The sequence below is a fragment of the Manihot esculenta genome, chromosome 4, assembly GCF_001659605.2.
Source record: "Manihot esculenta cultivar AM560-2 chromosome 4, M.esculenta_v8, whole genome shotgun sequence".
NCBI classification, from domain to species: Eukaryota; Viridiplantae; Streptophyta; class Magnoliopsida; order Malpighiales; family Euphorbiaceae; genus Manihot; species Manihot esculenta.
Genome location: NC_035164.2, coordinates 34,433,762 through 34,457,220, shown reverse-complemented (window position 1 = coordinate 34,457,220; position 23,459 = coordinate 34,433,762). Strand labels below are relative to the sequence as shown.

The 23,459-nt window shown below is 29.4% G+C and overlaps 2 protein-coding genes and 1 long non-coding RNA gene across 10 annotated transcripts; 1 reads left to right on the top strand and 2 right to left on the bottom strand.

The window, feature by feature from the left end:
• Positions 1 to 1,080: 1,080 nt before the first annotated feature.
• LOC110614170 (protein DEEPER ROOTING 1) lies at positions 1,081 to 4,368 on the bottom strand. Its single transcript, XM_021755661.2, has 6 exons — positions 3,526 to 4,368; positions 3,332 to 3,410; positions 2,178 to 2,713; positions 1,559 to 1,733; positions 1,409 to 1,472; positions 1,081 to 1,331 (listed from the first exon to the last, which is right to left on the bottom strand). The coding sequence occupies exons 1-5, from the start codon at positions 3,529 to 3,531 to the stop codon at positions 1,453 to 1,455; spliced, it is 816 nt and encodes a 271-aa protein (XP_021611353.1). The 5' UTR covers positions 3,532 to 4,368; the 3' UTR covers positions 1,081 to 1,331; positions 1,409 to 1,452.
• Positions 4,369 to 9,024: 4,656 nt separating this feature from the next.
• On the bottom strand, positions 9,025 to 13,739 carry LOC110613101 (probable nucleoside diphosphate kinase 5). Of its 8 annotated transcripts, none has more exons than XM_021754048.2 (7): positions 13,541 to 13,684; positions 13,214 to 13,308; positions 12,393 to 12,617; positions 11,563 to 11,670; positions 11,326 to 11,435; positions 10,286 to 10,320; positions 9,025 to 9,518 (listed from the first exon to the last, which is right to left on the bottom strand). In XM_021754048.2, the coding sequence occupies exons 2-6, from the start codon at positions 13,285 to 13,287 to the stop codon at positions 10,289 to 10,291; spliced, it is 549 nt and encodes a 182-aa protein (XP_021609740.1). In that variant the 5' UTR covers positions 13,288 to 13,308; positions 13,541 to 13,684; the 3' UTR covers positions 9,025 to 9,518; positions 10,286 to 10,288. The 8 variants fall into 8 exon arrangements, with proteins under 8 accessions (XP_021609740.1, XP_021609733.1, XP_021609737.1 ...); XM_021754041.2 differs by lacking the exon at positions 10,286 to 10,320 and adding an exon at positions 13,476 to 13,533 and having other exon boundaries at positions 13,625 to 13,641; XM_021754045.2 differs by lacking the exon at positions 10,286 to 10,320 and having other exon boundaries at positions 13,625 to 13,739.
• Positions 13,740 to 17,423: 3,684 nt separating this feature from the next.
• Positions 17,424 to 19,922, top strand: LOC122723434. The gene is made up of 2 exons (XR_006350386.1): positions 17,424 to 17,622; positions 19,747 to 19,922. It is a non-coding gene; the product is annotated as an uncharacterized LOC122723434 (long non-coding RNA).
• Positions 19,923 to 23,459: the final 3,537 nt, after the last annotated feature.

The window sequence follows — 23,459 nt, the reverse complement described above, 5'->3', positions numbered from 1 at the left end:
TTTTGGCTACTCATTTGAAAGTCATAATTAAAAAATTCAGCTTCAAACATATCAAGTATGTATTTTAATATATTTAGAATTTACTTTTTTTAATTAAATATTTTTTATTAATTAAATTTAAAAAATTTAATCAAATTAAATTTATACTAAACCGAACCATCAAATTTTTATAAAATACCCATAACCTGAAATATTAAGTAATATAAAATACTATAAAGTATACATCAAATAATGAGACTAATATATAACTTAGTTACTATGTTAAGACAGCGAGCGGCTAAATTAATTTATTGTCTAATCTAAAAATTAGCCTGTTAAAAACTTATTTATTCTATATCTTCGCAACTTCTATAGATCATTTACTAATTTAGCATCAAAGTGATTGTTATCGACTCTACCATCTTTTTTAATTGCGGCCTAATAAAAGTCCACAACTCATCGATTATCCATAACAATATTCTCTCTTATAAGATTTGTTTTTCTTCTTTATTCATCCCAAATTATGTCATTTTCTCCTTTTGAAGTAAGTTTATCTATTAGCTTTGCTAAAATGTCAAATATGAATTGAAATATAGACTTCATTAGTTTAAAAGAAAAAGAAAATAGCAATATAAATTATTTAATGTTTAATAAAAACAATAAGAGTGAATGATATATTAAAAAAAATAAACATTTATCATTTTTAAATTAATGATGCCAAACTTTAGCTTTAATGTAATTTTTTTTTATCTACAATAGTTTCATGTAATTGGTTGCAAGGATAAGTAATCACATGAAATTGGGCTTATGCACAATGGATATAGAGTTATCCTTGGATCATCCCTGCTATATTGGGCTTCATTTCAACTCTCATTTAATGGGCCAAATCCCTCTTGGTATGACCACAAAATGGAGGTCTTTTTTTTAAATTTATGTTCCTTAATTTACTTCAAAGTTTATTTTTTATTTTTTATTATTTTTTTAATTTGAAAACTCGAACATGAATCTATTAAGTGAATCATACATGTTTTTAATAATTGAACTAAACCAAACTAGCTCTCTTGGATAAGTTTGATGGACTATTGGAGAATATGAGTAATGTTATTCATGTTAAAAATATACTACGAAGGGTAAACTTACCTTAAAAAAAAAGTTTTTTCTTAAAAAAGAAGTTGATAAAATAGAAAAAAATTGTACAAGATGTCTAGCTTTTGCCAGGACAGACTACAGAAATCCTTGGGCAGTGATTTAAATATAACATGTATTGCACTGAATCTACTCAGATGCAACCATGAAAAAATTTCAAGAAGCCACCTTCAAGTTTCTTGATCTTCATTAATCCAGACATGAATCTGCATAAAGTTAAAGATCAATCAATTTAGGGATAAAACAATTAAGCTAAATACTAATGAAGTTAAAAAGGACTTACCTTTTAATGTAAACCCTTGTAAATTTTTAAACTTGCAGGCAAATTTAAATCTCTAGAACAATGTCTGCAATAAAAACAAGAGAGTATCCATTAATGCTAAGAACTGGTTATGGCCAAGCAAAGCTATAAAAGCCCAAGAAATGAACTTACATTCAGAATCTGTCTTCACCCATTTGCTTCCATCACAAGTCTTATTCCTCTTTCCTTCTTCTTTTTCATTTTCCTTCTTTGATTTCTGTTTACCATCCTCAATATATTTCTTCACTGATGATGCTCTGGTTGAATTTTGATGGTTTATCTTCTTGTGAAGCAATGTTCTCAATAGCTGTGGCCAAAAAGGATATGGTCAAACTTCAACTCTTATGCAATTTTTTGCAAGGGTATAAAAGGAAATAAAAACTAAAGAAGAAAATTACTATTTAGTTTATATATTATAGGAAAACTCACTAATACATTTCTCAAAAAAATATATTAAAACTTCACTAATACTTCTAAAAAAATTTATTAATTAATTTTTTTATTAATTTTAACAGTTAAATATTATAAAGAAGTCTAAAATACGCTCAATACAAAATGACTAATTAGTCAATTTCTTACACAATTTAAAAATTAATTAATAAATTTTTTTTATAACACGAGAATTAAATAGTAAAATATTTAATAATTAAAATTAATAAAATAATTAATTATTAAATTTTTTAAAATGTTAAAAATATTTTAATAAAATTTTCGAAACTGAGTAAATTTTTATAAATAATGAAAAAGGTACCTTTTCCATTCTTGATTCTTGAAGGGTATCCCTCAAGCTTGGTTGTGGTGCAAGGCCACTTGTGCAAACAAAGATTTTCCTGAGAAGGAAAGAGATGGATTTCTTCTTAATTGCTTTCTTTTTATTTTTCTCGCAAATGTCCTTGCATCTACCAAGAATTACGCTTATTGTCCTCTCAATATCTTCTTCATTATCATCCATATCACTGGTGACAGTGTTACTGATTCTTCTGTCAACCTCCAAGCTTGATGGGCAATTCAGAAATCTATCCAATGGGAGAGTTTTAGCAACTTCTTTTTCTTTATCACAAGTTGGTTTTCTTGATAAAAGCTTTGTCAATTCTTTCTGTAATTTTCCGATCTCTTCAGCTGTGAAATCTTGTAAATCCTCTGAGGAAGATGGGTCCTCTTCTTCTTCTTGAACATCTTGGATTTCAACATTTTCTGATCTTAATTCATTGTTGCCAAAAGTTCCAATTGCAAGCAATCCATGAGGCCAATCACTGAATTCCTCTCGAGAATCTTGTTTCACATTATCTGCACATCACAGAAAATTAAGACAAAATTAGAGAAATTTTCTTTCCTTTTTTTTTTTTTCCAATGGTAAAAAGAACTAAAAAGCTTATTTGTTCCAAGTAAATCCAAATTATAACCCATTTTTTGACAAAATATTGGCATATTGATTTAGATTTTTTTTATTGAAACTTGAATATCAGTAAAAATTAACTTCCGATAAATTCGTTGACTTGTCTATAAGGCCTCATATTTTTTTTCTATTGATTTTAATAATCCCAATGTTAATGTTGGGATTTATTTTAAATATTAATTTTGTTACATTTTTTTTGTCAATTAAGTCTTAATTTATATAACTAAATCCTTCTAATAGAACTATTAAATAAATAGAACAAAAATTAATCCACTAACTTATATATTTATTGGGATGTTGATATGACTGATTAATTACATTAATTATAAATTTTCTCCACATTAATATGATCTTATATATCCAAAGCAACATTAACTTTTATTTATTGGATTTCTGACAAAATATTATAAGTGGAAAAAAGAAAATGAACTTAAAATGATGAATTAAAAAAAGAAAAAAAAAAAAAAAAAAAGACACCCAGAAGAAGAAGGAATTTATGAAATGCTTACAAGTAGATGAAGCAGCATTTGGTTTTCCATTGACCCCTTGTTTATTCCCGTTGAGCTTATTTTGCATCCAACTGAAAAGCTGCAACCAAATCAAATGATAAAAAAAAAAAAATTCTGATCAGAAACCACTCCCATAAGGCCATTCCTTCACTTTCCTTCCCTTTTCACTCTCACAAACAAGAACTAAAGCTTACCTTCATCTTGGATGGTGCAGAAATATGAGAGCTTTAAGCAGCTGCACTGAGTGTAAAAATGGTGGCAAAATAAAGATGGCGTGATGAGAATGATTTCTAACTTTGGAAAAATCAAAACAAAGATGGGATTTTGATGAATTTGATGGAGCCACCAGCTAATAGTCTATAGAGCTGAAGCTTGAGCAAGGTTAATTTCTACAGGTTCAAGTTCCCAAACACAGCCTTTTATATCTTTGTATTTGTTTTTCTTCTTTATCTTCCTAAATCTCTGATCCCTATATCACATTTCTCCCCCATTACCATACACACACATATATATACCTCTAACCATGAAAGACATTCTCTTTATATTTTAATTCCAACTATTAATTAAATAATTTTTTTAACACATGGGTTTTAATAGGACTTTTTGTTTGGACAACCTTCGTGGCACAAATGTTGTCCATTCGATTAAAGTATAAACTGCAAATTCAAAGAGGGAAGTGAAAAAAAGTTGGGTTCAATCCCTATACGTTTGTAATCTAACGATTGAAGAAGTGACACGAGCTCTTCTAATTTTATATATTTTACTTAATTTCTTGAAAAAGATAATAAATTTAAACTAAACAAGAGCTTAATTAATTAATTATATATGAATTTAATTTTAATTTTTTTTCAAATATATATATAATTGTATGGAGAATTGCAATTGGGTAGATATAAATTCACCAAATTTGTACTTGGATACTTTGATTGGGATGGTTTGTTTACTAATATAGTACCATTTCTTTGGATTTATCATTGATTTATTCATTCTAGTGCTTTCGATTCATGGAAGGAAGAGACTTTAATTAAATCATAGGTGATTAACCATGGTCAATGATAGTTCATAACAAATAATTGATCATAGGTGATGTGTTTTAGGCCTTTAATAAAATTAATAAGAGTAATTTATTATGAAATGTATATAATTTATTTTAGAAAAAGTAATTTAAGATATAAACATTACTTGCAATACTTTATAGCTATTTTTTTGAGGTTCAAAATAAATTTTTAGATGTAAAAAATTATTTAAAGACAAAAAATTTGTAATCAATAAAATTTAAAAGATTAATATAATCTTAATAAAATTAAATCAATCCTCACTCTAAAATAGAGTTATACAAACTATATTCAATAGTTAGTCAGTCAAGTGAGTTTGTAAGTCTATTATTGTGAATGCGGAATGGAAGTATTCAATTAATTAATTGTAGTATTAATTATCATAGCAGTATATATAATTTTATATTATAAATTACAGATATGTGAATGAAAAAAAAAACACAAAATTGCACTTATTTGATATTTTATTATTTTTTCCGTTCTATAAAATTTCTTGAAATAAAGAAAAAGTATTTAACCTTGGTGGATGAATGAAGAAAAGTTTGGTACTCTCCCATGAGATCATTTCAAATGTATAATTAGTAAGCACTAGCAACAAGATAAAACAATTAACAACACTCTTCATAAAATATTGTTGATATATATATATACGCTTATTAGGAAATACACAAAATCCAGTGAGCTGCACGGCCCCGTTAACAATGCTCTCAACACCGACGTTGTTTGCACTTTTAAATCTCAAGCCATGCATGCAAATTAATAATTTTAATAAAATAAATAATTAAATTATTTTTAATGAATGGTCATCATTTTAAAACAACTATAAGTGTGTTGTTTTTACACAGTCGTATTTGCAACCATAACGAATAGATTTTCATAGACTAAAAGTTCAAGCAGATGAATGTATTACATTTTTCAATATTAAAAATAAATAAATTATTATATGATATTATGAATTAGTTCTAATTAATTTTATATTCAAGATAGTATCATCACTAAGAGGGTGAAGCTTTCATAAACCGCACCTGACAATATTAACGAGACCCTAACTTTATTTAGATATTGCTGGAAGCGAGAAGAGGCAATAGATGTATTGTCTTGAATCTCAAGCATCTTCTTTTCATCTTCATGCTGGTTCATTTTGTAGTAGATTGTCTTCATAATCAATCGGTATAATAAACAAGTTGAGAATGAGGGGCAGGCAAGAAAAGTTATGATGCAACGTCTGAATCAGATTGCCTACGTTGCATATTGATGATGGCCGAATCTTGAACGTTCAGACTATAACTAAGTTGGTATTAAAAAAGCTGAATCATAATTCTATTAGGGTTCAATACGCCTAATTCTTGTACAAATCCTAAACTTGCTCTAATGAGCCATCGCTGGATGTGGAGAATTTAAACTTGGATATCTATTAGTCCATTGGAACAATAAACCTTGTGATACTTGAAATCGTTTTTAAGTAACGCCGAATGGAATTAAATTAAAATCTAACAATAAAAAAAACGTAATATATTTATATGTATGACCATTGTCACTATGACTGAATAATATGAATATAAAATAAAAATAAAAATTTTTTGAAAAACAAATCAAATATGATTTTATAAAATTCATTCTTGTAAAATAAATCATGTTAAATGAAAATTTAGCGTTTAAGTTTTAATTTTTATCCCTGAAGTTTTTTGCATGCTCTTCTAAATATTTTCTAATAAGTCCATATTTTTTACTAGAATAGACTTTGTCATGTCCCTTCAAAATTAATAAGAAAAATAGTGTAACACTCATATTATTTTAAAATATAAATGTAAAGTCTACGATAGATATAGGAAGGACGCGTGTATATGTATACATATAAAATTAATATCTCAAATGATAATGATATAATAATGTGTTAGGTTATGATAGTTGGCTACGTGTAACCCAAAAGCACATTCCATGATCTCCTGTCGGATCGACAAGTGTCTCAAAGGGGTCGGGTTGACCTTTCAACAACGATATATGCAAGTGGGTATGTGATGCTAAAACCATGAAGAAAATCTGTTGATTTTATCAAGGAAAAAAGACGCAGCTTTTTAAATCACTCGCTTCCTTGAAGAACCTGATTGGACCATACTATTATCAATAGTATCTTGAGCAGTGACCATTTGCTTAGACGAAAGAGGTGCCTTGTCCTACTAATCTCATGGCATTGGATATTAAAAGGAAAAAAAAAAAAACAAAAGGGTTTGCTAATTACACTGCAAAAGAATAATCTAAAAAAGGGGGCTTAGATAATCTAAACTTAGTGATTGACATATAGATATAAATTTAGTTTGGACCACTTAAACCTACATTTGCTTCGACTTTTGAGGATATGCCCCCTGCAAGCAAGGAGTTGTGGAAATTTTTTTTTCTTTATATTTAGTATGTATGCGCTTGAATGTGATTATAGGTGCAAGTTTACATAAATTAAGTAACCTCTCAAAATAAAAAAATTCAATTATATTTAACTTAAAAATTAAAATTATATATAATTTTATAAAATTGACTTGGCTTCTTTACTTATAAAAAGAATAATTTCAAATCAATCCTAAACATTTAAGAACACAATGAGCTCTATCATCACTCATGCAAACCCAAGTTTAAAAAGTTTTAAGAACACAATGAGCTACGTGTAGGATGTTCCTTGGCTTACTTGTAGTATCAAGGACTAATAATTAACTAATAGAATTAATTTAATTAATACAAATTTTATAAATCTAAATCAGAAAAAAATCATTGAAAATAAAATAATTTAAATTAATTTCTATTCAATCACGCACAATATTTTTTTATATAAGTGAAACTACTTTACTTTATGTTTGGTATAATTTATTTTGGAAGAAAAAAATTTTAATAAATTTTTATGTATAATTTTATTTTCTTAAAAATGAAAATTTTGTAAATTAAAAAAAATAAATTCTTTTATTTTAAATAAAAATTTTAATAAAAAAATAAATTCTTGAAAAAGAATTAAATTAAATTTTGATAAAATTTTTTATTTTAAAAGGAGTTAATTTAATTATATTAATTTTTTACTAAGTGTTTTATTCCAAATAGAGAAACAAATCATTTATTTAGAAATTTAATTTAAATGCGTCATGGAAGTGTAAGTTGTCTTGAGAAAATCATTCATCTTAAATACGCAAAATAAAAACTATAATAATAAAGATGAAATTCTTGAGGAAACCCCTCACCTTAAACACCAAAAGAATATCATGATTAAGATCAAAATATGCAGTTGATATGTGTTGAGAAATCTTGAATGAATGATACATCACACATATATATCGTCATCCAGCTCGTCACCAGAATGCTTAAAGTTAAAACCTAAATGTTATAATATAAAGTAGTAGTAGTAATAATAATAATAATAATAATAATAATAATAACTCACTCCTCGAGATGCAAGTATAAGAAAGTAAATGAAAAGGGGAGTCAATGATTACTCCCACTAAGTTAACAAAAAGAAGGAAGCCATGTGAGTGTTCGCATCTACTAGATGTCTAGGGTTAAGAAACCAAAGCTAAATCTTCCAAAAGCCTTACTAATTCTGGAATGTTATTGAGACTTCGGCCACCATAATCTATGACCTTTATGATGTGGACCTCTTTCATCTAGGAAGGTGGGGGCCATCATTGTTTGACTAGAGCTCTGCTTCCATTGGATCTTCATCTACGGCTACTTAATAAACTATTGTGCCTAGCATTAAGACTAAGCAAATGTTTCATCCTACATCAAAGTCCCCGAAAATTTCATGATATGATATCTTCCAAGCATGAAAACTCATTTTGCAGCTTATGTCTCTCAAAGACAACCAGTAAACCCTTCAATCCTGGCCGCTAACTAGGGCCTTTGTTGGAGATGGCACTGTTATTCTAGATAATTCTTCATTGACTGTAATTAACCATACGTTTAATTAAATTAAGCATATAGTTATAATCCAAGAGGGAGTGATTTATTTTGTAATAAGCACAATCAGCTCATTACTCAATGCAAAAATGTCAGGAATAATGTGAATAAGTATTGGATTGTGTATGGCAGATGAGCAGAAACTAGCTACCACTTCAATGAGCTGCGAAGAGTGCAAGAAAAGAGGGGCAATAATTGAATTTGAAATCATTATTCAAACTATGAGCGAGTGTGACTTATAAGGTATTAGGCGATTGTTTTTTCTAAACTTATCCATGGGGATGACTAATAGAGTGTTACTGCCATGTGCAAGGAAAGATTCAGCTCATAAGTTTCTATAATACCATATTTTCAAGGGAATAGCCAGTCATTCTTCAGTAACACCCTGAAATTATAATTTTAAAGAATGAGGAAAAGCCTCGATGGAATACACATCTAATTCAAGAGTTCAGAAAAGACAAAGCCACACAAACCACTACTGAGAGAAGATGCCAATTTAACTTCAATAGTGCGATAAGTCGCATGCAATTGTTTACTGAAAGAAAGAAATTGGCAATGTTATGTCTCAATGTAGAAGGTGAAGCTGACACGTAGTATACCTGGATACGTGGGATCCTTCTGTCCATGTATAAACCTAATATACAAAAGGAGAAGTATAATGCAGCACAGCACGTATTATATATATTTAACAATTAGCAACCACTCTCCAAAATTCATCTTTATTTCTTGGAGTGACTAAAGTATACCTTGAGCCTCTCATTTTAATTTAATAAAGTGGACTTTCCTCGCAAGTTGCTAGTATTAAATTGAAATATAAAGTAGACAATGGCGTGCTAAAGCTTAGCAAAGCATTACCTTTTGGGACTTGGTTCATGGTACGCAATAGCTTAGCAAGAGCTGCATTATCTTTTGGGAATTGGTTCATCCTAATCTCTCCTCTTTTTGTGCATGCATTTATTGATATATCTAGCTGCACTTAGCACACATGCTGAAAGGGTTTTACCGCTAAAATGCAGTTTCCAATGCCATTATAAGAATAAATTTAATTTATTGAAATAGAATCCCTGTGATCTGCCCATTTTGATTCATTCTGAACTCCAGCATAGTATTCTGCAATGAAGTTCATTCCTTTAAATGCTACCATCTTCCACTGAGATTAACCCTGTATGTAACTGTACTCTTGCATAAGTTCTTTGCATCTGCATGGATCACAACCAATAAGAACTTGATTTACGTTGATCCCCTAGATCAGAGGAGCAATTAAAATGGAATTGCAGTTGCAAAAAACCTATTTTATTGCTCTGTCTCTTTGATTTTTTTCTGAAAACTAAAAACTTAGAAATACTAGACTTAACAGTGTAGCATCTTGCTTGCTAGAAAAAAAACATCCCCTTCCTATGACTGCTTCATAAAGTTAAATAGACTGCACACATTATTAAGAGATTCTTATGGTCACTCATAAACCATTTGAAATACCCAACTGCCTCTCAGCAATCAACAAATCTTATTATCACAGAGCTGCCAGTCTAAACCTAAAAATGAAGCTCCTAGCATTTTTTATTTGGACAGTAGCTACAATCAGGCTCCTATGTCCTATCCTCTTTATGGTTAGCTGCTTTGACCAAAATAGGACTTCTCTAATTTAAATCAGCCCATCAAAAACCAAGTTCTTCCTCATGGTGAAAGTGGGAAAGGTCTTTGGAACAACATAAACATATTGGTATCTCTGTGTGAGACCATAAAATAGCAATAGTGAGATAGCTAATCAACCAAAAATAGTTAAAAGGAAACAACAATTGAGGGAAAGCAACTTTGATGGACATGCAAAATTGATACCAAAAACTGTCTATTTTACAGCAGATAGGTACCATAAAGTATTTGTTATTGCTCCATTTTTTGCAAGTTTTCACTGTTAAAAAGAGTATAGAGACAAGTAATAGTGTCTAATTCTGCTCTGAATGCTTACCATTCAGAGTTCGTCATGCACTCCAACAGCTTCCCCTATTAAAGATAATACAAGCAGCAAAAGTAAATATGACACCTTATCAGAAACATGAATATTTAAAAACAGAAATTCGCAGACAGACAATTTTTTGTAATCTAACTAGGCAACTAAGTAAGCATGGTTGAAATTGAACCTTATATTTCCTTCTTATTGCGCACTTCAATTCAAGTAACAAGTAATTTTGAGTTCATGACCAGAAAATACTACACAATTAAATTTATTTCTTGGAATTTTCAACAGAATATGTTTTGTACTCCTGCTAAGAACGTCTGTAAAAGTAAATTTTCCCTTTGTTTGTTGATGAAAATAATCATATTCTTGAATTACAGGACACAATGCTTCATTTTACAGCAGATTGGATAAGACGAGGCTAAAAACCTTTTTTAAACTACTTACTTTGAGCCTCAAAAGTAAAATTTCTTTCATTTATCTCCAAATAAAAGAATAATCAAAGAAGAGATATTTGACCAACACATGGTAGAAAACGACCATTGCTATAGTCAAATGTAAAATCAATTTATTGTGGCGGTGTGGATCTATTAGGAATTTATGAATACAGAACACATATAAGTTGTGACACAAACCCAATTGTACTCTTACGTATTACTAGGATTCTGAGTATGGATCAAATCATCACTCAAGATTTTTGAGCTACTTACTGCTAAATAAGCCTAGCAGGTTACTCTTCAATTATGCAAACGTATCAAATTTAACTTACTAAGCTGCAATGCTAGGACTGGGGATAATAGATGGCCTAAACAAAGTTATCCTTGTGCTTTAAATTCCCAACAAAAGGGTGTTTAGATTTAAATTATAGGAAGACATTCATCTAAGCTTGCAGTTGATAGAGTAGAAAACCAGAGAGCGCATATCTAGCCCTCATCTATGAATCCACTATGCATAGGAAGGATAGGACTGACAGCTATGAAGGTGCTGCTAGGAATGGAAGGATACTGATTCACCCCATTGTAGGTCTCAATAGAAAGGAAAGGACAACTGACCTGTGGATATCTCTCCAAAGAAAAAGGAAATTTCCCTTCGAGCTGATTCAAGAGAGTCTGAACCATGAACACAATTCTTTTCTGCATTCAAGCCACACATTGCTCTGATGCTGAAAATACCAGAAGTAATCAAGCAAACTATGATGGCAGGGAAACTCAATATTACAAGGGATAAAATGAGGCAGACTGAAAATATAGAGGTTATACACAGAACCAAACAGTGAGAACTCAAAGAACCTGTGAGGGTGAGTAATCTTAGCTTTTCGTGCATCAGTTGGTCCAATTATAGCACGCCAATCAGCAACTGCATTTTCCTTCTTCAATATCATAACCAACACTGGACCACTGATAAAAGCTATGTATCAACATAAAACAGAGCAAACCAAAATGAGCAGTTTTTCACTTTTATATCATAAAGAACGTGATGATGCTATAGAAGCCAAACCAAGTAACCGACACACAGAATCATGAGCACAGCCAAACCTTAATATGATAAGAGCTGCATACTAATCCAGATAAGGATTCGCTGATGTGATCTCATATAATAACTATTCTAAGTGAGAACAGAGAATTCCATTGCCAGGTATGCCTAACCACAATGGACGAAGCTAACTATTATAATGTAAGCTTCCATTCTTCTCCTGAATGACAACTAAGGGTAAAAAGGAGAGAAGAGAGAAAGGACGACTGAAACTAGGAAATAAGAGTACTAAAGATTTCTAATTATAATAGGAAACCCAGTTCTGCATGGTTCAGGTGAATTTGCAATCACACCAGTGAATTAACTAATATAAGAAGAAAATAAGTATGTGTTTCTGTTTTTTTTGCTAATCATTTATGTAAATAAATTGGTTCATAAACCACAAAAAGAATTAGTAAATAAATTCAAAATCACAGCTACAAGTTGCTTGCTGCCTTATCTGCACCAGTTGTTTAAAAAAAATAACAGGGTAAAATAATTAGGCATTAACAAAGCTAAGAAACAATAGAAATCAAGTGAAAGGCCTATATTATAAGTTCAAATTCAGTTGAATTAGTCCAAAAGAATAACTTGCAAATGAAGTTACCTTGTCATGTATTTGACAAGACTTGAAAAGAAGCTTTTTGAAGAGTGCTCAACATAAAAGGTCGAGGCACGGTGCTCATCAAGTTGAATGACAGTTTCCCTAATGATGCTGAAACCAGACTCCACAACAGCATTTTTTATTCTTTCAGTGTAATTACCTAACACTCCATCCGGCTTTACCATAGCTAATGTCTCCTCCTCTTCTGTACTTCCATTGCTTGAAGACCTGGATTCCATAAAGCATATAAGATAACAAGACACGAAATACAATTCGGATACTGATATAAAAGGACTTGAAAGGTCTCCAAGGATAAATTTGCAATTACAAGATACTATGACACTCCAACTCGCTCGCAATAAGCATACACCCTTCAAGTATACTAAAATGCAAATTTTTGGCAAACGCCACATCAAATAAATCATTCACCAACTACGCTTCTCAATTACAAAATATGGTAATGAGAGTAACAACATTTAAAGATTATACTAGAGTGCTAGAGTTAGTCGCACCAACCATGAAATTCATGCGGCTCTTATTACTGATTAGATATTAAGTAACTAATCTCAGCATAGGACATTAAGAAAAATACTAGTTACAAGAAATGGCAAATTGAGCGACTTCTATAATTTAACATCAAAGGTCCATAAACGCAAAGAAGTTTATTATAAATTTATGCATAACATGATCAAATGGTTAGAAAACTAAATTCGATGAATATCAAGAAGTTACAATTAATAAATTGCAAAACTTATAAACCTTTACACAATAATATTTGCATAATAATAAAATGAAAAACCAAAAACCCTAGCTGAGATGTTTACCTCGTAGGGAAATGCAAAGAGACGAGAAGGAAGAAGAAGAAGAAGGAGGAGGAGAAGATAACGCGAATACACATCTGAAGCTGGAAACTGCAAAATTAGTAAACAAAAAACATAATGACAATCAATGACCGTATGATATTTGTATCTAAGGACAGAAAATTGCAAATAACAGGTGAAGGTTTCAAAAAAATCAAATGTTTGCGAAAGATCTGCGTTGTTAAATAGCAAATATTGAATATGGAGAATCAGGAGTATTGTCTACATTTTTTTGGGCGTGTTGTTTTGATGATTTTCTCAGGAAACATGCAGCAAATTTTCACCTGCAGGCTGCAGTATTTGAGGAGGGAGAAACGCGGGAAGATTAAAGAATTAAAGGAGAGAAAAATTTTTGCGAAGGTGGAAGTTTTTTACCTCCGCGATCTTCGGGAGGACAAGTGTGTAAATCTTATAAATACCCCTCCAGGCCTCCTGGTTAGGTAAGTTGAGGCTCTCTTCAGTTCAGTCTTCCCGCTAGCATTTAGCAAAAACGAACTACTTATTTTCACTGTTACTTTTTTTTTTTTTTTTTTTACCAATTACCACGGTGTCTTCCATATGTGTTTTTACAATAAATACAAAACTGAATAATTATTAAAATAATATTTTTAAAAAAAATTATTTATTAAAATAATATGAAACTAAAATAATTTACAAAATTGGTATTTGCTTTAGAAAACGTCAATTAAATTAATATTTTTAAAAAACACTGAAAACGCCAATACAATTTAGCGTTTCAATAACAATGACATATTATCTATTATTTTAAAAATAAAAAATAATTAATACCTATGAAAATGCCAATTAAATTGCGTTTTCAATGGACAAATCCCATCATAGTCACTGCAGCGATTTTTAAGAATTTTTTAATAGTTTTGATGGAAAATTATTATTAAAATTTTATGTATTACTAAAATTTATTAAGTAGTTTTTATTTATTTAAAATTTAATTAAAGTTTTTTATATTTTATATATTATTATAAATTTAATAATTTTTGGTACATTTCACTTTATTATACTTGTATAATTATAATAATAAAAAATTATGTTAGTAATTTTTTAGTATAATTTTAGTTTAATTTAATTATATAATTATAATAATAAAAAAATTATACGATTTCAGTTTAAAATACGATAAAAAATTAATTTTTTTAATATGTTATCATTTATTAATTTTGATATAATTATATAATTATAATGATAAAAAATTAATTTTTTAATAAATTACCATTTATTAATTTTTAATACAATTTTAATTTAGTACGATTATATAATTATAATAATAATAATTAATTTTATATATAATTATGTATTTAATAATTTTTTAACAGTATTTTCATACAATTATATAATTATAATAATAACAAATTAATTTTATATAATTATATATTTAATAATTTTTTAATACAATTCTAATTTAGTATGATTATATAATTATTAAAATAATATAATTTTAAGCGTTTATAATATTTATTAATTTTAATAAAAAAATTCAGTAAATTTAAATTATTAAATATATAATTATATAAAATTAATTTTTTAATAAACTATCATCTATTAATTTTGATATGATTACATAATTATAACGATAAAAAATTATTTTTTCGTACAATTTCAAATTTAGTATGATTATATGATTATAATAATAAAAAATTAACTATATACATAATTATATATTTAATAAATTATATAATAATAATAATAATAATAATAATAATTAATTATATATAATTACATATTTTTATGTAATCATATTAAATTGAAAGTATATAAAAAATTATTAAATATATAATTATATATAAAATAAAAATTTTATATAATTTTTCAATACCGTTTTAATTTAGTATAATTACATGTCAAAGAATTATAACTAATGCACTCTGAGACTTAGCTTGGTGGAAAGTGCATTTTAGTATACTTGAGAGGTCTAAGATTCTACTCCCCAATCTCTTATTTCAAAAAAAAAATTATAATTAATTTTATATAATTATATAAAATTAATTTTTTTATCATTTTAATTTAATATAATTAAAGTTCGGATAATTACATTCCAATTTAATATAATTATAGTTCGAAGAATTATAATTAATTATAGGTAATTGTATAAAATTAATTTTCAATACCATTACAGTTAATAAAATTACAGTCTATGGAACTAAAATAATTAAAGAATTTAATTTTATAAAATATTAAAAATTTTGATTGAAGTTTAAATAAATAAGAACTACCCAATTAATTTTAATGATATATAATGATTTAATGATAATTTTTTGATAAAACCATTTCTCACGGAACTGCTGACATCACTGCCATTCTCAGTGTCATCGAAAACGCCAATACAATTGACATTTTTACAAGCATTAATTTTTTTTTTATTATAAAATAATAGGGGATGAGACGGGTTCGCGAAAACGCCAATTTAATTGGCGTTTTCAATGTTTCTCAAAATATATCAATTTAATTAGCGTATTATAGAGCTAACATTATTTTTACAAATTGTTTTAATTTCACATTAGATTGATAAATAGTTTTTTTTTTTTTCACTCGCTGACGCCGATTGGGGAGAGGCAAGAGTTGTGTCCGACTGAGCTGCCGGCAGTCATCAATGAAGTGGGGGAGACAAGCGTCGATCGGAAAAAGTAGATGTCACCGACTGAGGAGAGAGAAGGAGATGTCACCGATGCCTGGGGAGAGGGAAGAGTTGTTTCCGATTGGGAAGTGGGAGATGTCGCCACCTGGAGAGAGAAGGAGAAATTGCTGACTAGTGAGAGAGAAGATTTATCGTCGCTGGGGAGAAAAAGGAGACATAGCCGGTGCCGACTAGGCCGCCGGCAATCGTCAATGGGGGAGAGAGGCGTCGATTGAGAGGGAGAGAGGCGCCGATAGAGTGAGGGAAGGTTAGTATACCTAACCGGGTTCGGATAACGGATTTTCGATCACCTATCCTGAACCCGAGACGGTTAAAATTTTTCAAACCCGAATCCGCCCGCCTAGTCTCTTTTTAATTTCTGTTGGTTGAAGCCGGCGACGAAGAGTAATTAGGGCTGAGCAGATTTCGATTCAAACTGAAAAAATCGATCGAACCGAACCGATTTGAAAATTTAGTTCGGTTTTTTATACATTTAGATTCGGTTCGGTTTTTAATTTCAGAAATTTCGGTTATTTTGGTTCTGTTCGGTTTTGATTAGAAAAAATCGAAAAAATCGAATCGAACCGATTAGGGATAATAATATATTTTTTAATAATATAAAGAAATTAAATCATATTAAAATTAAAATATTTTATTTAAATTTTAAAATACTAAAAATAAAGTGTAAAAAATTAAAAAAATATTAAAAATCGAAACCGATTAAACCGAACCGAATCGAACCGAATCAGACCGGTTCGGTTCGATTCGGTTTCTGACCAAAATCGATTCGAATCGGTTTTCATAAACACTAAAATTTCAATTTTCAGTTTATTCAGTTCGGTTCGGTTTTAAACCGAACCGACCGAATGCTCACCCCTAATTAAGTAATATCCAAAATAGAAATTACGAAAACAAGACACCAAAGTCCCAAGTCAAACCAATTTTTTCTCTGAGAAGAAAAGAGATTGAAGTTTCATATTCACCTTCAATGGAGAAATTGGAAACGGAGATGGAGTCTATGGGTCTGCAATCGAGTGACGATGACCTCGACCAAGCGGAGGATTTTTGCAAGGAGAACGACATTCCGTTTCAAGAGAAGGTGGATGAAGATCGATTATATACTGCAGAGCCAAACGACGTCGCAGGAAGCAAGAGACAGGTCCAAATCCAGAAACAAAACGGCGTCGTAAATACAAATCCAAAACGGCACCGTTTCATACATAAATGTAATTTATTACAAGAGAATCCAGAAAATTCTAGAAAATTCCAGAACTCAGTTAGTTATTATTCAGTTTCTCCAAATGTATATATATACAGACTTTCCAAATCAATTTTAGCTTTTCTTTTCAGTGGATACAGCCGATAGTTGGAGAGAGACTATCAACAAGATAGTTCCCGCCGTAGTGGTGCTGCGTGTTACTGCCTGTCGTTCCTTCGACACCGAACTTTCTTTTCACTGGATACAGCCGATAGTTGGAGAGAGACTATCAACAAGGTAGTTCCCGCCGTAGTGGTGCTGCGTGTTACTGCCTGTCGTTCCTTCGACACCGAACTTTCTTTTCAGTGGATACAGCCGATAGTTGGAGAGAGACTATCAACAAGGTAGTTCCCGCCGTAGTGGTGCTGCGTGTTACTGCCTGTCGTTCCTTCGACACCGAACTTCCTTCCTCTGGCTCCGCCACTGGCTTCGTCGTCGATAAGCAACGTGGCATCATCCTCACCAATCGCCATGTCGTTAAGCCTGGTGCGTTGCTAGTGATTCCTATTATTTATTTTCATATTCTCTGGTTTTTCAGATTCGCTATTTAAAGTATCTTATCAAAAATAATATATTTTGATAAGATATTTTAACAAATAACATACATGTATATATATATTCCAATAATAAAAAAGTAATTCATCTTACAGATAAATTGCTGTTGTTGAAATTCATCTTACAGATAAATTACTGTTGTTGAATTATGTTACAATACAAAGGTCAAATATCAAAATGTTGAACAAACAAGTTAAGATATCAACTGAACTTTTTTTGTCATGTATATTTCCAAAATCACTAGTAACTTTTCAAATTAAAAAAATTATTGTCATGTATGGACAGCGGGACATTTAGTTTCATTGCAATTGATATTTTAAAAAATCGCAGGGCATATATTAATTTCGGGACAAAAAGATATTTATCTTTGTAATATAACCGTGCTTGTATTTTGATTATATATACTATATATTCTCTCAAATGAAATATATTTTTAAACATACAAAGGACTGTTTTAAAAAAAAGAAAACTTAAAGTGACATTATTATTATTATATAAAGATTAGCTCCATGTGAGAATGTATCAAAAAATTTATGTTAGTAAAATGTTACTCCTAGTTGAAATACAATTGTCATACAGTTGTCATTAGTCATAACAGTTTTATATGCATGCTGGTGTTCATAATTTTAACTATATTTTCAAATGGAAAAGATACATTGAAATACAATTGTCATACAGTTGTCATTAGTCATAACAGTTTTTCCAATAATTTTTTTTTTTTGTATTTTGTACTATTATTAACATTTTCTTTGTTAATTTGCTTTCAAATATTGAAAGAAAAAGAAATTTTAACTAAGCATTTGATCAAAGTTAATCTCATTTCAAATGTATTTTTATACAGATTTTATTTAATTAGCATTATAAATATGCATGCTGGTGTTCATAATTTTAACTATATTTTCAAATGGAAAAGATACATTGAAATACAATTGTCATACAGTTGTCATTAGTCATAACAGTTTTTCCAATAATTTTTTTTTTGTATTTTATACTATTATTAACATTTTCTTTGTTAATTTGCTTTCAAATATTGAAAGAAAAAGAAATTTTAACTAAGCATTTGATCAAAGTTAATCTCATTTCAAATGTATTTTTATACAGATTTTATTTAATTAGCATTATAAATAAAATTTTAATTTTTAATAGAGTATTAATTAATTAGCAATTTTTATTAATGAAACTTGAACTCAGTCCCACTCATTTTAAGGTATGTTAATGTAAACTACTAAGTGATTACTCAAGGATTTTTTTTTTTCATAAAAATAATGATATAAGAAATGATAGTATGAATTAAGATTATGGACATAGGAAAATATTAATAAACAATTTAAATCTTAAGTGACTTCCATGGTTATCAAAGTAACAATTATTGTATTACTAAAACTAATTAAACTTTATGAAAATTTTATATTTTATTTTAAATTTTTTGTCAAGTGAATATAATTTTTGTAATTAATCATATTATAGAAATTATAGGATATTAGTGGAAAAATAATAATAATTCAGAACATTATTTTTTCGTAAATTTTTTAAAGAAATTAAAAGTCTATGATATTTCTACTTTTATATTTGATAAAATTATTTGATATTTGTCTTTTATGTTTTGGAACTCATTTGGGAATTTTCCAGCTTTTTAAGGGCATTTTCCGTTTAATTTTTAAGAGGCTGGTTAGGATTTTGCTCTATTTTATGTTAGTAAAATGTTACTCCTAGCCTTAACTGAGATTTTCCAAATCTTTTATTCCATGCAGTATAGACACATTGATGCACCTTATCTGTTAGGAATTATATTAATTGATTCAAACCTGTATGAAGTTTATTTTGTTTTGTTTCTAAAAATGTTAAATAACAGTTTTTGCTCACTTCATTTGCCTTCCATTTTTTCAAGAAAATATTGGAAAAGAAAACAGCTTAAAATTTTTGTGCCCAGTATATGGAGGGAGTTTGTGATCAAATGGTCCATTCTATTATGTAATTTGTTTTTAAAATCGAAAAAGGAGGTTGATGATCTTATTGTGATTTTTTCGTTTAACATCTAAGTTTCTGGTGTTATAGGCCTAATAGTTGCACAGGCCATATTTGTAAACCATGAAGAAATTCCTGTGTATCCTATATATCGAGATCCAGTGAGTTACTCTTTTTGTTTCATTTGCCTTTTACAAATCATTGAACAAAAGTTCGTAGAATATTTACTGTGTCAGGTGAAAAAGGATAAAATTTTAGTATGAAGAGAAAAAAGAATCAACAGAGGATGGCAATAAACTTTATTACACATTAATAGAAAAAAGATCAGGTGTGCCTTGAATTATTTAATAACTTAACCTAGAGTTTTTGAAAGGAAAATATTGATTAGTTGTCAATATATATTTGTGGCACTTTCTTTAGTTGGACATAAGGTACAATTTGAAGTACATTCTTTCAAGGTCAAGGACAAGAACCCAACTAGAAGCATTTTAAGTATCTTATGGTGAAAAGTTAAGCATTGGCAAACATTTTTATCAATTAACTGAAAAAAGTCAGTTTGTTGCTTGGAATTTTATGTTATTGTTCTCACAAGCAACTTTTGACAAAAGGTCTTTATGTCTGGTTGTTATATTACCACTTTACGAGGTCCTTGTATATCGGTTAAAACACTTTGCCCAAAGTGGGGGACTATGTAACAAAGCATGTCAATATTTTTTTGGTTAATGTTAAGATCACCTGCTATTTGGTCGTGGGAATCATGGCATGCAGAATTAGTTTTTCAAGTCTAAATATCATGGACAATGCAGATAGTACTAAATACATCATGCTTGTAAGATTACTTGCTGATCTTAGTTGCAGATATGTGCATATACTGCTTAACTTTGCTGCATTTATTTGTATGTTATGTTTGTCTCAAACACTATTTCACTTTTCCCTAGGTCTATGATTTTGGCTTCTTTCATTATGATCCTGGTGCAATACAATTCCTGAACTGTGAGGAGATTCCTCTTGTCCTGAGGTTGCTTGTGTTGGACCAGGAATCAGGGTTGTTGGACTTTGTTGCTTTTATTTGTATGATATGTTTGTTCCCAAACACTATGTGACTTTTCCCCTTGTTGGCAATGATAGGAATGAGAAGTAGGGGTGAGCATTTGGTCGGTTCGGTTCAAAACCGAACCGAACCGAATAAACCGAAAACCAAAATTTTAGTTTTTATGAAAACCAAACCGAACCGATTTTGATCAGAAACCGAATCGAATCGAATCGGTCTGATTCGGTTCGATTCAGTTTGGTTTGATCAGTTTTGATTTTTAATATTTTTTAATTTTTTACACTTTATTTTTAGTATTTTAAAATTTAATTAAAATATTTTAATTTTAATATGATTTAGTTTCTTTATATTATTAAAAAAATATATTATTATCCCTAATCAGTTCGGTTCGATTTTTTCGGTTTTTTTCTAATCAAGACCGAACCGAACCGAAATAATTGAAATTTCTGAAATTTAAAACCGAACCGAACTGAAATGTATAAAAAATCGAACCAAATTTTTAAATCAGTTCGGTTCGATCGATTTTTTCGATTTGAACCGAAATCTGCTCAGCCCTAATGAGAAGGTATTTACTTTAGTGTTTATGGATCCCTCTCCCCTTCTCCCTTCATATCAATCTGAACTTTATTACTCATTGCAAAGCTTGACATGGATGTGCGCTTTCAAATGGGCAGTGGACACATGCTTTGACTTTTTGAGGGCAAAAATTGCACTGGCAATTACATGGGTTTCTGTTATTGCTCAGAACATTTGTTCTGCATTACTAGAGGAAAGGAGTGAAATTTGGGGCATGATAGACAATTCTCCTAATTGCAGGAAGAAGACAGTTGTTGCATTTCTATTGTAGTGGGTGTAAAGTTGGAGCCAATAATTAACTTTGCCTGTGTTTTTTCACATCTTAATGACTATGTTTGTCAAACCAGTACAAGTCTTTGCATCCATTTATAGTCTATGTATTTATGTATGGTAATGGCTAGACTATTGGTTTTTGCATAACATCTTCATATCAGAAATTCCTCTTTGATTGTTCCATTTCATTGCTTACTATTGTCAAGGCCGCATCAGGACATCCACCATTTACAAAATCAGACATCAGGATGCATGTTGATAATCTGAAGTTACTTAAAGCTGATTCTCAATTAAATCCCTAAAGATGGCACTAAATTTAATAGTTGTCCAACCCAATCCTCATTTTTGTAGTTCAACTTGCAAAGTTTGGCTAGTTAAATATGTTATGGCTACAAAGTCATGCAAAAAACATCAAGAGAATAAAAAGAAAACTACAAAGGTTGGTGCAACTGTTTCCAAGATAGTAAATGACCCGTACATTGTAGAACAAAATAGAAAAACCACTAGTCTTAATGTATTTATTAGTTTTTTTCTCTTACAAAATTTTGCAATCCTTCCAAAGCCAACCATTTATAATTTTCAATTCAAATTGGCTGAAATATATAAATAACTCAAATTTCATTTCTAATTTTCATCAAAATTTAAAATGATACCAAATTAATCACTGTTATAAGCAAAACCACTAAAAACAATTAACAAAAAGGAGCACAATTAGAAATAGAAGGGAGTTTTTTGAAGGACATTGATGGTAAGTATGTTAATGTTTTGCTTTTGCATTTTTGGATCTTCATCATCGTTTATTCTCTCTCCATTCTTTCACTCAGATTTTTTGGCCTCTTTTGAGATTGACATTCTTGCTTGAAAAATATCTTTCTTGGCCTTAGATTTTTCAAGATTTCTTGGCCTCTCTTGCATGAAAAATATCTTTCTTGGCCTTGATTTTTCAAGATTTCTTTTGAGTCTTTAATTATTTCTTGGCTTTTGAGCAGGAAAAAGAAAAAAGAAAAGAAAAAGGTAAAGAAAAAGGTAAAGAAAAAGGTAAAGCGGGTGGTTCCAGGGTGCAATCTCAGTTTAACTATAAACTGAATTGGAGAGATCTAATCAGCACTCCAATACGTAAACAATCCAAAGGTGATGCATATATAGTTTTATTTTAGATATGCAAGGCTTATTTTTAAATTTATGAAATAAAAAAAATAGAGCCTTTAGTTTTTTTTTTTTTTTCATTATGATGCATGATTACTAACATTTTTTTTTAACTAAGATATTTTAAAAAGTAAGAAATGCATATTTTCATATAAACTATTATTTAATTCATTAGATTTATATTTTTTTAATTAAACAATATAGTTTTATTATGATGCATTTATAGTTTTTTTAATTATTACCATCAAACATGTGTTAGTAGAGTCTTTAATTTTTTTTATTATGATGCATGTTTATAGTTATTACTAATATTTTTTTTTTCAACTAAGATATATGTTGGGCGGTGGCTTTGTCTTCGGTTATCGAGGGAAGAATTAATAAGAAATTGACATTGCACCACGAAGACCGTTTATCACTATCATCCCAAGTGTTAATAAACACTTTTGGTGATAAATCACGGCATTCATTCGATAAAGCTATAAATCAATTTTTGACAACGGAAGGTCTTTGTTTAGAAGAAAATTGCAGCTTTATCGGTTTAATGCCTTCTACCGTTCGCAAGGTAATTTATTTTATAAAATGTATTTTAATATTATTTTTATTTTCTATATCTTATCGATAAAAATATTATTGACAAAATGAAATATACTTAATATTGATATAAGTTTGATCATATATTTTTTTGTGTATATTTTTTATTTATAGCCACGTCAAGGTCCTATTGTTATTATTTCTGAAGGCATAGAAATTAAAAATG